Genomic DNA, 13100 nt, shown 5'->3' on the forward strand with positions numbered 1-13100 from the left:
AAGTCACATGCCTCATCACCAATTAGAACAAGTAGTATCCACTTAACTTCACAACTGGCTGCTGTGTGATAACAGGCAACTGACCAAGTTGTTTAAGGTGCAGAATTTAACTACTAATTCAATCCCCTTATGTGAAGGCAACACTTCTTCCCCAGGTACATTCAGGTCCTATATTTTAGGACAGTAACTGCTACAGAAAGAAGAATTGTGGTGACCATATATACAAGACAAGAGTTAGTGTTGCTAAGCTTTTCTATGGAAGATTGTAGAGAACTAAAGTAAAGTTAACATCCACCAATTTGAATTTGGGTCTCCGCCATGAGTCCAGCTCTCCATTTGCTTTGCCCTGAATTATCATCTTCACAGCATGTTCTTTGAGGGTTTGTGTTTGAATCCACCCAGACATGGTTTAGATTACAGACATCATGGAACAGCAGCAAAAGTGACAAACAAAGTGAAACGTGTAGAAAAATCATGTTGAGAAGAGGTCCAGTTATTCCATTTGTCCTTTTCTGGTTATGCCTAGTATGATGAAAAGGACTTAGGGTTAGGATGACTGTACGTTATAGTTGTATTGCATAAACTAGTTTAGAGCCACTAAGGACAAAACTAAGGCAATAAATAGCAACACTTGACCTCTGTTAGAAGGCAGACAATATTTCAGGAGAAGACTTAAAGATGTAGTTGAGGAATAGATTTGCTACTTTGACAAATTCATGTTCTCTAGTCAGTGGTAGAAGAGTTTGAGTTAAATTAGTTTCTAGTAACAAAAGCTCTCATAACTGCCCTTACTCTGTTTTACTCCAATTTGCCCAGAATACAAACCAACAATTATTTAAGGGATTAAACTAGGGAGCTGTATGGGACATGGTGCACAAAGACTCTCCTAAAGAGATATCTGAAGGAATTTAGCAATGCCCCCTCCTTGGAAGTGTTCAAGGCTAGGCTGGATGAGGCTTTGAGCAACCTGGTCTAGTGGAAGGTGTCCCTGCCCATGGCAGGGGGTTGGAACTACATGATCTTTAAGGTCCCTTCCAACCCAAACCATTCTGCGATTCTAATTTAGTCAGCCCCTCTGAGTTTTGCAGCTCATACATATTTGCTCATTAGCTTTCCTCAAGGAAATATCTAGATCTACTGTACCTTTGAGACTTAACTGTGTAGAAGAATAAAATCTTTATTTCTAAGAACGTGAAGCTGGCTAGGCTTAGCCAGAATGCAGCTACATGCTAGCCTGAGTAGAGGTATTCTAGAAGATGTGTTCTTCTAGGGACTGTTTGCCATACTTCAGAGAAGCATTAGAGTTAAGCTCCCATAGTTTTTAGCCAGCTCTTTACCAAAGGTTTTCTGAATTAATTTCAGAGAATGAAGTAGGCTTTGTTACTAGTGTAAGACTTACCTCATCTATGCAAATGGGTTGCCAACAGGGTCACCAAAGGGATCAGAAGATGGTTTCAGAGATTCCTTTGAAGGAAAAAGATCATAAACTGTTAGAGGATATCCAAGTTTCAGCAGATTTACTCCGCATGGCTGTATCAGCTAGTTCCTGTACCAAACACCTGGAAAGAATACTACAAAGTCCCTGCTACATATACATTAACTGTACTGCTTTAACAGGAGAAGAGGGCTCTAAAGCCATGTTACCAGTTATCCTAGTCTGAGGCAAGGTATCTTTCAGAGAAGCTATGTGTAGTTATAAGATCTGTCTTAACTAAATGCTAAGTGTATTAACTCAGTGTTTTGAAACTGATCCAGAGTTTCCACCAAGGGCTTTAAGTGCCACATCCCAAACAGAGCAATGTGGTTAAGCCGCTTCCTCCCTGAGGGGATGCTGAACACAGGAGGCTTCTCATTCGTCCAGCAAGACCTGCACAGTCCACACTCTCAGTCTAGTCCACATAGGGGTGAAGTCTTCCAAGGAGAAGACTTCTGCAGCTGCATTATTTTTACAATCTTTTGTAGAAGCTCCCAATACTGAAGAATTTCCTGCTAGGGCTTACAGCTTGGGCATCCGCTTATGGACGCAAGCCAAATGGAATCATACTTTGTTAGCCTTCTTGCATCAAAGGCCCTCTGTCAGATTAAAGATTAGCTTCAGACATGCAATAATTTTTGTTCCATGGCCTCCAAAGCCAGAACGAAGGCAGTGCTCAAACATCAGCACCTCTGTTAAGGAGAAGGTGGGGGGTTTTGTTTTTTTCTTTAATACTTACAGATGAGGCACCAAAGTACTCCGTTTTAGCTTGGGTTTCAAACAGGCCATTAGCTGGCAGCATAGTTTGCTGGGGAACAGGCTGTGGTCGCTCTAATGAAGAAAGAGATACACTGCTCTGACAACAGCTTTAAAAAGTACTCAGCTCCACCTGTCTAGCAACACCAAAGCTTGTTTAATGAGGTACAAAAAAACCCCATAGAGGAGTTGCTTTGAGTAACCTCAAAATTATATCTCTGCTTGGCCCTCATTACACTTAAGCTAGATGGGACTTCTAACATTTTAGAGTCCAAGTCTACCTTACTCTAGTCAAATAGTTTAGGCACTAGGTGTCAGTGTCTGGCCACTGACATTGATCAATTCTGTAACATTATTAGGACAGGCCTTCAACCCTCTGTTTCAGTAAGCATCAAAACAAGTTTTTAGTTCTATCAGAAAAGGCTAGTAATCAGCCCTCATAATCCCTGAGCAGCTATCCAAGAAAGAAAAATATCAGTCATTTTGTCAGACAGCTTGCTAGCTTCCATGTGAACATGATCTGTACTATCTTGAGAAATGCCTACTTTACTATTAAAATAACCGCTGAAAGCTCCAGAATTACCTGAAACATTCTGCTGCTCTCCTCTCCTTGCTGGTACTGCAGGTGGTTTTGTCAGCTGGAAGTCCTTGAACATTTCCTTGACATCCTTCATCTCTTTATCACCAAGTGGATCCAGAGCAATAAAAGCATCACTCTCTTTCTTGGATAACTCCTTCTGAGGTGTAGGTCTAGGTGGTGGCTGAGGTGGGCTAGTTGTTGTTGTTACTGAGGTCAGGACAGATGACGTCTGAGCAGGGAGTGTTGTAGATATGAACACACTACCCTGGAAAGGATTTACAGCACTGGATGACTGGGCCCATGAACTAGATGGAACTTGTGCTGGTGGTGCCCAGACACCAGAGGACTGAGGGGCTGCTGGACCAAAAGTTGCAGGCTGGGTCCACATTGGCAGTGTTTGAGTACCAAAGGCAAGTGGTTGAGTAAATCCTGTAGGCTGAGCAGGCATCACAGACCCAGGAAAGACTGATGAAGCCTGATTGAAGGCAGGTGTCTGTGCACTCCATACTAATGAAGTCATGGACAAGCCACCTGGGGAGAGATTGATGTTACACAGCACTTCAGTGATCTGAATACCTCAAGCAGGAAGGAGTGTATCAGTTCCACTAGGGGTACCAGCAAAATATTTTTCATGTGCTGTTTGCAAAAATTTTATACATTAAAAAAAAATCAAGTCTTTTGGTGGAAAGGGGAGAAGGGGGATTAAAGTGTTTTAATTTGCTCCATTTCCATCCTGGAAGAATGGAATTGAGATTGATATAACAGAAGGAGAAACATTCTTAGTCCCAGCACAGAAGCATTTGCCATGCAGTTACTTCTGTGTGAGTGATTAAGACTCTGCAGCAGTGTTACCCTTGCCTCCCAAGTTGTGCTTGGCTCCCTTGAGCCTTGTGTACCTGTAGTAGCACTCTGCTGCTGAAGTTCAAGCAAAACACCCTGTCCCAGCTAAGGATGCAGGGTTAAAGCCTCTATTCACAGAACTTGATAGTTTAGGGTAGACAGCATATGGATTAAAGAGCATGGCACTGCACATGAAGGAAAAATAGAACCCTTGTTTTGGTCTTAGCAGATACCTTAGACTTGAGCAAGCCCTTCACTTTGTGAACTAACCTAGAGCAGGCATTGGAGGTGTTGTGGTAGAACTTTTGAGGAGGTCCAGTGGACTAATTGTCACAGGTCCTGTTTGTGTTACTGAGGTCAAGCTAAGGGTCTCTGTAGTTGGCACAAAAATGTCCGAACTAAGTAAGTCACTTGGCGCAGTCTAAAAAGAAAAAAGGAAACTTTGAAATGGCATGGCAGAACACAAGGTATCATGATCAAGACTCCCTAGTCCAATGCTACAAGTTTTTATTTCAGCTAGAGGAGAGCAGGGAGTTTTGATATATCCTTTATATAACAAGCATAAGAATACCAAATTTCCCCATTTTGTTCAGGCCTAGCGAGATGCATGGCATTAAGCAGGAATAATATGTAGTAGTCAAGCCAATAGCAGAAAAATAAAGTGGTTGTATTACTTGCTATCATAATGAGCTTCACCCTACCGCCCCTGCCGCCGCCCCCCCCCCCCCAACCATTCCTGACCACAGTGACCCCTGTGGCTGCAGCAAGGTCAGCAGAGTTTTGCATCATCTGAGTGCAAGACAAATGCAGCTGACCCACAGCCACCCTGTGTCTTATCAGGCAAGTCACTGAGACTGCCCTCAGTAGGCAGGTAATTCAATCTACGTAGGTTTCTGTGAGCTAGTATTGGTACCTCATTGTTATGAAACCACAGGCTGATGGGCATACAGCTATCATGACACTTCATATAATGCCAGAATCTGTTAATATACATAGCAGCATACTTACCAGACCTTTACAGAAGTATGGCAGCATTAAGGAAGAGAGTATACAATTTAGTGACCATAGCTACTATAAAGCACTTACGAATGCATTCATGGCTGCAGAGAGGTTAGAGTAAGCATCGCAGGTAGAAGAGAATTAGATGTGTTGTGAAGCTGTTTAACTAGCCATACACTATGAAGAAAGAAAAGCTTCCTTCACCCAGCTTCATTAAGTAATAGCATGCATATCATCATATATTACTTGAACATTGTTCACCTTGACAGACCTCCTTCCTCTTCCTGGCTTGGTACTTTGTGGTGGTGGGCTAATTGTTACAGACTTATGTGACATGGGCTGGATATTGTTTTCACAATCCAGCTTTAATCCATTCTGCAGCGATACTCCTCTGGAAGGGCCTTCCACAAACAGGTTTGATGGGGATTTAAAAAAGCCATTCTGTTCTCTCTCTGGTACCCCATTTGGAGTTCTTGCTGCAGGCGACTTACTCTCAAGTGGCCACTGGCTTTTTAGTGCTTCTTGTTTGCCAGTTCTATTAGAAATCAGGTCAAACTGTTTACCAAAGTAGTCACTATCACCATTTGAAGTACCATTACCCACCAGTGTTAAGGTACTCAGACTTTCCTTCTTCTGATCAGCAGATTTTAGAGAATCAAATGAAGACGGTGCAGATTGGTCTGGCTGTGTGAAAGGATCATCACTGAAAGGGTCAGGATTAGGTGTGGGAAAGAAGCTGAGACTGGTATTGAGAGAACTCTCAGGCAAGACTGGCTGTGGCTTTGGTTGTAGAGAAGTGGTGATGCCATTCAAGATATACTCTTTTGTAAAAGTCTGGCTGGACTCAATTTCAGACTTTAGATCCACTAACAGAATCTCTTTAGCTTCCTATTTGTTCAGAGAGAAAAACGAAGTTAGTTTTTACGCAGGACTTGCTGCACAGTACACAAGCTCAAGGAAAACAGCTGCAAGGAGATACCCTAGTATTCAATACATTACACTAATAAAGTATTCAGTGTCACAGTGAACTTGCACTAAAGCTTCATCTTTTAAGTCACTGAGGCAAGCACTGCTGACTGTGGTAAAAAAAACCCCAACCCCACAGCTACTTTTTCAGAAACTCAATACTGAAAGCACTTGTTTTAAGATCCATTAGTTAAATATCACATGCCCTACAGCCTAAAGACATGAGTCATTAAGCCCTAATTACACCTAGTTTTGTCACTTGAGTCAAGAACCCCTGTTTGGGTTCTAGTCCCTTGTTTTGACAAGCTGTGAAATCACACTGCCTTAGTGTGTCTTCCAAGTTGCAATCTCAGCTTGAGTAAGATTAGACCACTATTTGACAGTGGAAGATGTTAACAAGCCATCTCTCCACTGAGTAGGCAGTGGAAGGGTAACACTTGGTCATTAGCTGGACTGGGACCATCAATTTTATCAAGACAGATAGTGGCTTACAGTACCAGAATAAGCCAGTAGGATGTTGGGGTTATACTGGGCTATAAGATTTATGCACACTTTTGTGGTGTTAGGCCACATAGTGAGCTAGGGCTACTTATCTAGAATGGCCAGGATTTCCTTGTCAATGAAGTCAACTTGAACTTTAAGGGTCTTCAGCAGAGTTTCTGTAACAGCCTTCATAGCAGCAGAGGCATGGACTGCAAGTATATATTTTTAAGACATCTTACTATAAAGCCTCATGAAAACCAAAAAGGCCAAGGACAAGGTCCTGTACATGGGTCAGGCCAATTCCAAGAACAAATACAGGCTGACTGACAAGTGCATTGAGAGCAGCCCTGTGGATAAACACTTGGGGATATTGGTGGGTGGGAAACAGAATACAAGCTGGTAAAGTGTGCTCACAGGAAAAGCCAATCTCATTCCGGGCTGCATAAAAAGAAATACGGTCAGAAGGTCAAGGGAGTTGATTCTCCCCCTCTACTCTGCTCTTGTGAGACTGCACCTGTAGAAAAGGGCTGGATGCAGTTCTGCAAGAAAGCTGAGGGGGACTTTTTCCAAGGGCCTGTAGTGATAGGACAAGGGGTAACAGGTTTAAATTGAAAGTGGGGAGGTTTAGATTGGATATCGGGAAGAAGGTCTTCCTGAAGAGGGTGGTGAGGCACTGGAAGAGGTTGCCCAGAGAAGCTGTGGATGCCCCATCCCTGGAAGTGTTCAAGGCCAGGCTGGATGAGGCTTTGAGCAGCCTGACCCAGTGGGAGGTGTCCCCCTTCCCAATGGCAGGGGGGTTGGAACTACATGATCTTTCGGGTTCCCAATCCAAACCACTGTATGATTAACAACACAGGGTTATCTCTGTCATAAGGTCTCAAGCACACTCTGCTAGGTAAGAATAACATTAGCTACTCTATTTAGTAAGTGGATACTACTGTAGGCCTAAGACACTAGTACATTGATAATAGCTAGACAGATGTCTCAGTGAAACCAACTAAACAAAGTAAAACCAGGTCTTATTACTAGGACTAAGTTGTTTTTTAATTTGAGAAGAGACAGCTAAAATAAATTCTACTTACTGTGGGACTGCTCATATCAGGAGGTGTTGACATATCCCCAAATAAGTCCATTTGGTCAACTCCCTTGTAGCCAGAAATATTGAAAGAATTGGTATGTGTTAGAGTTCTTGCAAGAGCAAGAATCAAGCATTATACAGATGTTCTGTAAACACACCTATAAACAGTGCATTTCCCACACATTTTGGAGACAGTCAGTTATGGACTCCTTAATGGGATCAGCATAAGGTTTAAAATTTAACTTACCTGTTTCATTTTGTCAGCTTGATCAGCAGGTAATGCTTCGCTACCATTCTGTAATAGATGGATAACTGTTACAACAATTGGAATATCAAAACTTGTCTTAACCAAGGGGCTCGCAGACTTCAAAGAGCAAGTGATCAAAAAAAGGAAGTATGACAGACCACTGCTCAGTATTAGCTCTGAGACCCTTTTACTCCTATTTCAATGTCATTGGGCATCTGACATTGCCTCCATAGTGTTGGCAGCGTGAAGTCAAAGCTAGTTGTGTTGTAGCAGCGTACCTAAGTGAGACTGTGTTGGAGTGACTTACCTCAGTCTTGCTTCTTCACTCTAAAGAAAAAGTGGCTTTTAGTACCTAGACATTATGTATGATATATAAAGTATCTCACTTTGGAGAGCTTACCAGATCTAGGAAGTAATCAAACTGCTGGTACAACTACTAGTCAATAGCTTCAAGTGATCCTGGATATAGACAGACTTCAGTGTCAAGTCTTAGACGAGCCCAGAAGCAAGCTTTATTTCTATGCAGATTAATGCAGTTTCTATGATTTTACTCACCTTTTTCTGCTCTTCTTCCTTTTTCTTCATATTATATATTAGCTGGAAGAGGTCCTTAAGATCAACAACTAGAGGCTCAGCCTGAAAAAGAATGTAGATTTTAGGTCATGTACTACTTCTCCCTGGATTTCTACAGAAGCAAGCCAAACTTCCCTAAGTGGTGCAACAGTAAGGTTGAGATAACAGTAAAAGCAAGATCTTAAAGGACTGTCTAGTCTCCACACAAGAGAACTTATGCAGAATACAAGGGTAATGGGCCAGAGCCAGCTTAGAACTCTTGTTAGCTCCACAGGGGAAGTGGCTTATTTGTGACAAGGCTACTATGTTTTTGCTAAAAATCTTGTAGCACAGGAGTTCCTAAGTGCATAGCAAGTCCTAATCATATTTCCTTGTAATTGCAGTCTACCCAAGCTCTTTGGTAGTCTCATGACAGGAAAAACATGTTGCATCTGCCATTTTCTACCAAGTCCAACACTGAACCCAGAGAAATCTACAGCTAATACTGCATTTATTTTCAACAGATTGCAAATAGTAAAAGTCAACTAGGCAAGCAAGGGAAAGATTATCACCACCTCACATATGTAGAGCAGAAACCAGCTTTCAGTGGCATCTGTATCAGGATGAAAGTTTGTTGCAAGCTATAAAGGCACTGCATTCCCTGCACACCCATTAGTGCAAATGTTATCAGTGGTTGTTGAAATGGTGACAGGTCCACCTACAGTGATTTGGAACTTCTGCTTAAGGCACGTAGCAGCTATGTCAGTATCTGTAGTAGGACAAAATCCCCAGTTCAACCACTACCTTTGGCTCAAGCAGATATGTTGAATAAATCTCAGTTTACATCTGAGCATCATACTCTCCTAATCAAGGGATTTAGACATGCAGGTGCAGGAAATGACATTTCAAAATTGCAGCTGCAGAAGTCAAGAGCTGGTAAAAAAAAGCTCCAAGAGGACAGATTCAATTCCACAGCACACACAGAAGGCTTTTTTAATCTAATATACAATTCCAGTGAAATCAATACAAAACACAACTCTGATAAAACTAATAAAACAGGCTTAGAGGGTGTTATAACTGTTACTAAAGTTGTAATATGCTCCAACAAGGAGCCCCTCAGCCCCATCTGTAGTGGGTCAGGAGCTGCCACCAGGTTCTCCAGGGGGGCAGGCAGGCAGGGATGCATATAAAGCTTTGAAATCTTGGCTCACCAAGTCACTGTAGTGACTAATACAAAGACATTATAATGACAAGATAAAAGATAAATATCTAACTTAAGCAGGTCATTCAGGAACCTGCAAAATACCCAGAAGTAATTTCAAGTAGCTGGTTACCAATACTGCTTATGTACAGATTCCTTTCTGAAAGGCAAACTCTGCATATTGCAATTGAGTAAATGTTATCACTGCTGCACAAGACAAAGTGGAGTTCTAACATAATTCCTGTTAATCCTGAGTAACGGTCTGGCTATTTGACTTAAGAATTAGCATTCTCACTGACAGACCACTGTACAGGAAAGCCCATGATAACAGCTCCATCCATCTCACTAAAGACTTCCATAGCGCATGGACATGTTAAGCAAGGCTACTTGAGTGTTTATTCTGGAATACAGAGAAGCTGAACAAGATAAAAGCCATTGGTGATACAATCAATTTTTACTACCCTCCTTTAAAAGAAGAGCCTATCCTTCTGTGCTGGTATGCTCCTATACCTCATAAGGCTACCAGCCAAACACCACACCTTTAACATAAGTATTTACACAACATCATTACTCATGGTAAGTTGAAAACGGTGTCTGATCCATACCTGTTGCGCTGTTTTTATGGCAAAAAATTGGTGCTGGCCTTCTCCTCCACATATATAGCCAAAAGCACGATTGTCTGTTACATCCCGAGCAATAAAGGAGATTTTGTTTACTGGATGCTCATGCTCTATAACCTAGAAATGGGAAAAACTATTGGTTTAAATTGCTGGAGACATAATATTTGCCCCTCTGTAGTTAGAATTGAGTCAGTTAGAAGGCTTCAGTTCAAGACTCTGATTTACTAGCCTTTGACTAACCAAAATAAGATGTAGCTATCTTTCTGGCAGGTGGTTTCAGCATTACAACACAGGTTACAAACCAGTTCTTATATGTGGAAGTGGGGCATGATGCCATCAAGAAATCTAGTTCAGATAAGTCTAACTTCCAAGCACCTTGTTCTCTTGATGTGATACTAAGAGAAAGTCATATCTTACCCCAGTTTTCTCATCTATTATCTTGATGCCAGAGAGGGAGATGTCCACCCAGATCTTCTGTTTGTGTTGACCCTGGGAACGAGCTGCTACAGCCATTCCCTAGAGGATGAATATCAAAGTACCGATGAGACTTCTGTTAGATTGAGCTATAACTTGTTTCCTTACATTTGTCAAGAGCCCATGGCTATGGCTGCACTAGTGCTAATCTAGTTATTCCTGTGCAACTGAACAGTTTTAACTCTCCAGTTAGAACAACAACATGCACCTAACTAGGTTTGAAGTGATACAATCCAGTCCTGAGGTGTTTCCTCTGTAAATGTTGGAGCTTTACAACTTCTTGCCTTAGTTCACAAAACTACTGCAGCAGCAGCATCTTTACAAGCTTTCCTGGCCTAACTGAAACTATGCAAGTGTTCTGCACTCCAGAAGTAATCATCTTTGCTGCTGTAGGGCCTCATTTATTCTTTGGCTTATGTGTCTCTTGGTGCCAGTATTGCCACAGGATGCCAACTTCTGCTTTGAGGTCTGTGTAAAATCGCACAGTTCTCCCCCCAACCCAGCCTTTCCCAAATATAGGTCTCTATTTGTGATCAAGTTCATACCATTAGCATCCATACTCAACACCTACAAGAGTCAAAAGGAGCATTCCCAATCTATTAGAGAAACACTGTCATTTGAGCAAGGGGTTACAGCTTTAGAACATCCTGGATGGTGCTGTTATTACTATGTCACCATTAAGCTGTATTTGAAGTTATGCCAAAGTGATCATTTGATCTGCTTTCTGAAGGCTACCCAGTTGTTCCTTACATGCCAGCTCAAGCCCTTACCTTCAGCTTCATCATTGAATCCTGACTCATTTTGTCTCCTCTTGCCTCTGGGACATCGTCAATGCCAATCAGTTTAGCTTTGTATCTTACACCATCTCCTTTAAATCTGGCCAATAGAGCTTCATCTGTCTTTTCTGTCCCTGCAGATAAAGTTGTGTTAAAGAAATGCCTGTGTTGTAGCTTTGAGATCTTATAAAAGAAAAACACATATTGAAACTGTCCCTTCAATGCAGCTAACACCACTTACTCTTTCCAGCACTATGTGCACTGCAAGGTAGTGCACTCTAAGGTCACAGTGCTGTTGCAGAATCTGGGCTTGGTTCAAAGAGTAGAGCCCAGTGATTAATATCGGGGGACTTCAGAACAATCATTTACCACATAAAAGACTGAAATATTTAAAGGCAACAGCCAGGTAGACATATGTGCTAAGCAAAAACACCAAGTAAAAACGGTACTTCCATTGCCATCCAGGAGGTTCAGTAACTCTTGCATATGTTAGTCCCTATTTCTGGTGTAATCAGATCTCTTCTTGGTGTGCAAGAATAAAATAGTTCCTGTGCTAGAACTTACAGCACCAATCATTTATACAAGTTCTGGCACTCCTGTCCCTGTAATCCCTTGGGATTTTAGCTAATTTGCTATTTCTGCTGTTCCCTCTACTTCTCTGCATGCTTAACATACTTCAAGTGTGTACCTAGGTATATATTTTTGTATGTATATTTACATGACCTAATCTATAAAAAAACCCTCTGATCTACAATAACTCATTTCATGGTTTTTTTTTCTAGCTTCTCTTAACTAGAACCTCTATCTGTGTCCAGCACATCACTCCCTCTCTATAGGGAAGGAAGGAAGCAAGTTCAGACTGACAGCTACCTGGATGGTCCTGGGTCTGGTCACCTCCTCAGGAGGCTTTCACTTCTCTGGCCTCTTGAAGACTTATAAGGCTCAACAAATGAGTCATTTAACAAGTGGAACTGACAGCTTTAGAATTAAAGCTGGAAATAAAGCCTTCCAAGCTAAAAGCCTATCTTCTAGTTACGTTTATTGTACTAGTTTATTTACTCACTCTTCCAGTCAGTTTAAAACCTCAGAGAGTTATTTTAACTCTTCTGTGAGAGTGATCTTCATATTGGGCAACTGCAAGAGATTAAGGACACTGACTAGAGGTGTTCAAGATGTAAGCAGTTCTTACCTTTCTTTTTTTCCTTCTTTGATGGTTGTGCTTTTGGTGGAGCTTGTTGCTCAGGCTGGCTGTTGCTAGTTGTAGTTTCGGCTTCAGTAGGCATGATGAGATGGTGGTCAGCTATGCTTGCTGTAGTTTAAAAATCCAAATAAGTCAGTAGGCAGACAAAATACTTTACCTTGAAAAAGAATTATTCTTACTAGACCTGTTATTCCAGTTTTGTTCTCCTGAACACTGAAGCCCACTAACACCTAAATGTTTTTGTAGGAAGTCTGACGCACTGTCTGTTCATCTCAGGCTACAGAGAGCACAAAGTTATGGCCACTAGGTGATGAACCCTCACCTCAGTAATACCTAATCAGTAGATCACACTGACCTACATCCACAGGCTGTACTTGGATCACCCTATTTTAATCTGTCAACCTTTAGCTTTTTACCCTTTAAAGCTATTTATAGAAACTCAGATATTTTGCTCTGTTGTCCTTCAGCACTACCAGTTGATTTTCTGTAGTAGTATAGGAGAGAATGCAAGAAACATTTGCTAGGATCTGTTCAAAAAACCCATGAAGATGGGTTCAGAATAACCAAAAGAAGCCATTAGATCTTATTCCCGTTTCTGTATCTAGTAGAATTCTGAGTTTATACCACCCAATAGGTAAAAGCAAATAAATTCCTTAGGCTGCAGACAGACTGTTCCAGGAGAAATAACCCCAAAAACCAAATCCCCACACACAAAACCCCACAACTTTGTCTCAGTAGTAAGCAAGTGAACTTAGGTTTAAGAAAAACCATGCAAGTTACAGAAACTATTGATTAATGACTTAACTCTATGCCATGAAACTCTTGACTCTGGGATACAAGACACATCACAAAA

General features: G+C 41.5%; 1 protein-coding gene across 1 annotated transcript; it reads right to left on the reverse strand.

Annotated features, from left to right (window-relative positions):
- Positions 1-1404: 1404 nt before the first annotated feature.
- On the reverse strand, positions 1405-12404 carry DAB2 (Dab, mitogen-responsive phosphoprotein, homolog 2 (Drosophila)). The gene is made up of 12 exons (XM_010155928.1): positions 12236-12404; positions 11041-11180; positions 10214-10312; positions 9782-9913; positions 7979-8059; positions 7424-7471; positions 7181-7243; positions 4911-5537; positions 3921-4071; positions 2814-3341; positions 2214-2305; positions 1405-1464 (listed from the first exon to the last, which is right to left on the reverse strand). Exons 1-12 carry the CDS (start codon positions 12327-12329, stop codon positions 1405-1407), a joined length of 2115 nt encoding a protein of 704 aa, XP_010154230.1. The 5' UTR covers positions 12330-12404.
- Positions 12405-13100: the final 696 nt, after the last annotated feature.

This window comes from Eurypyga helias, unplaced genomic scaffold, assembly GCF_000690775.1.
Source record: "Eurypyga helias isolate BGI_N326 unplaced genomic scaffold, ASM69077v1 scaffold1340, whole genome shotgun sequence".
Lineage (NCBI taxonomy): Eukaryota > Metazoa > Chordata > Aves > Eurypygiformes > Eurypygidae > Eurypyga > Eurypyga helias.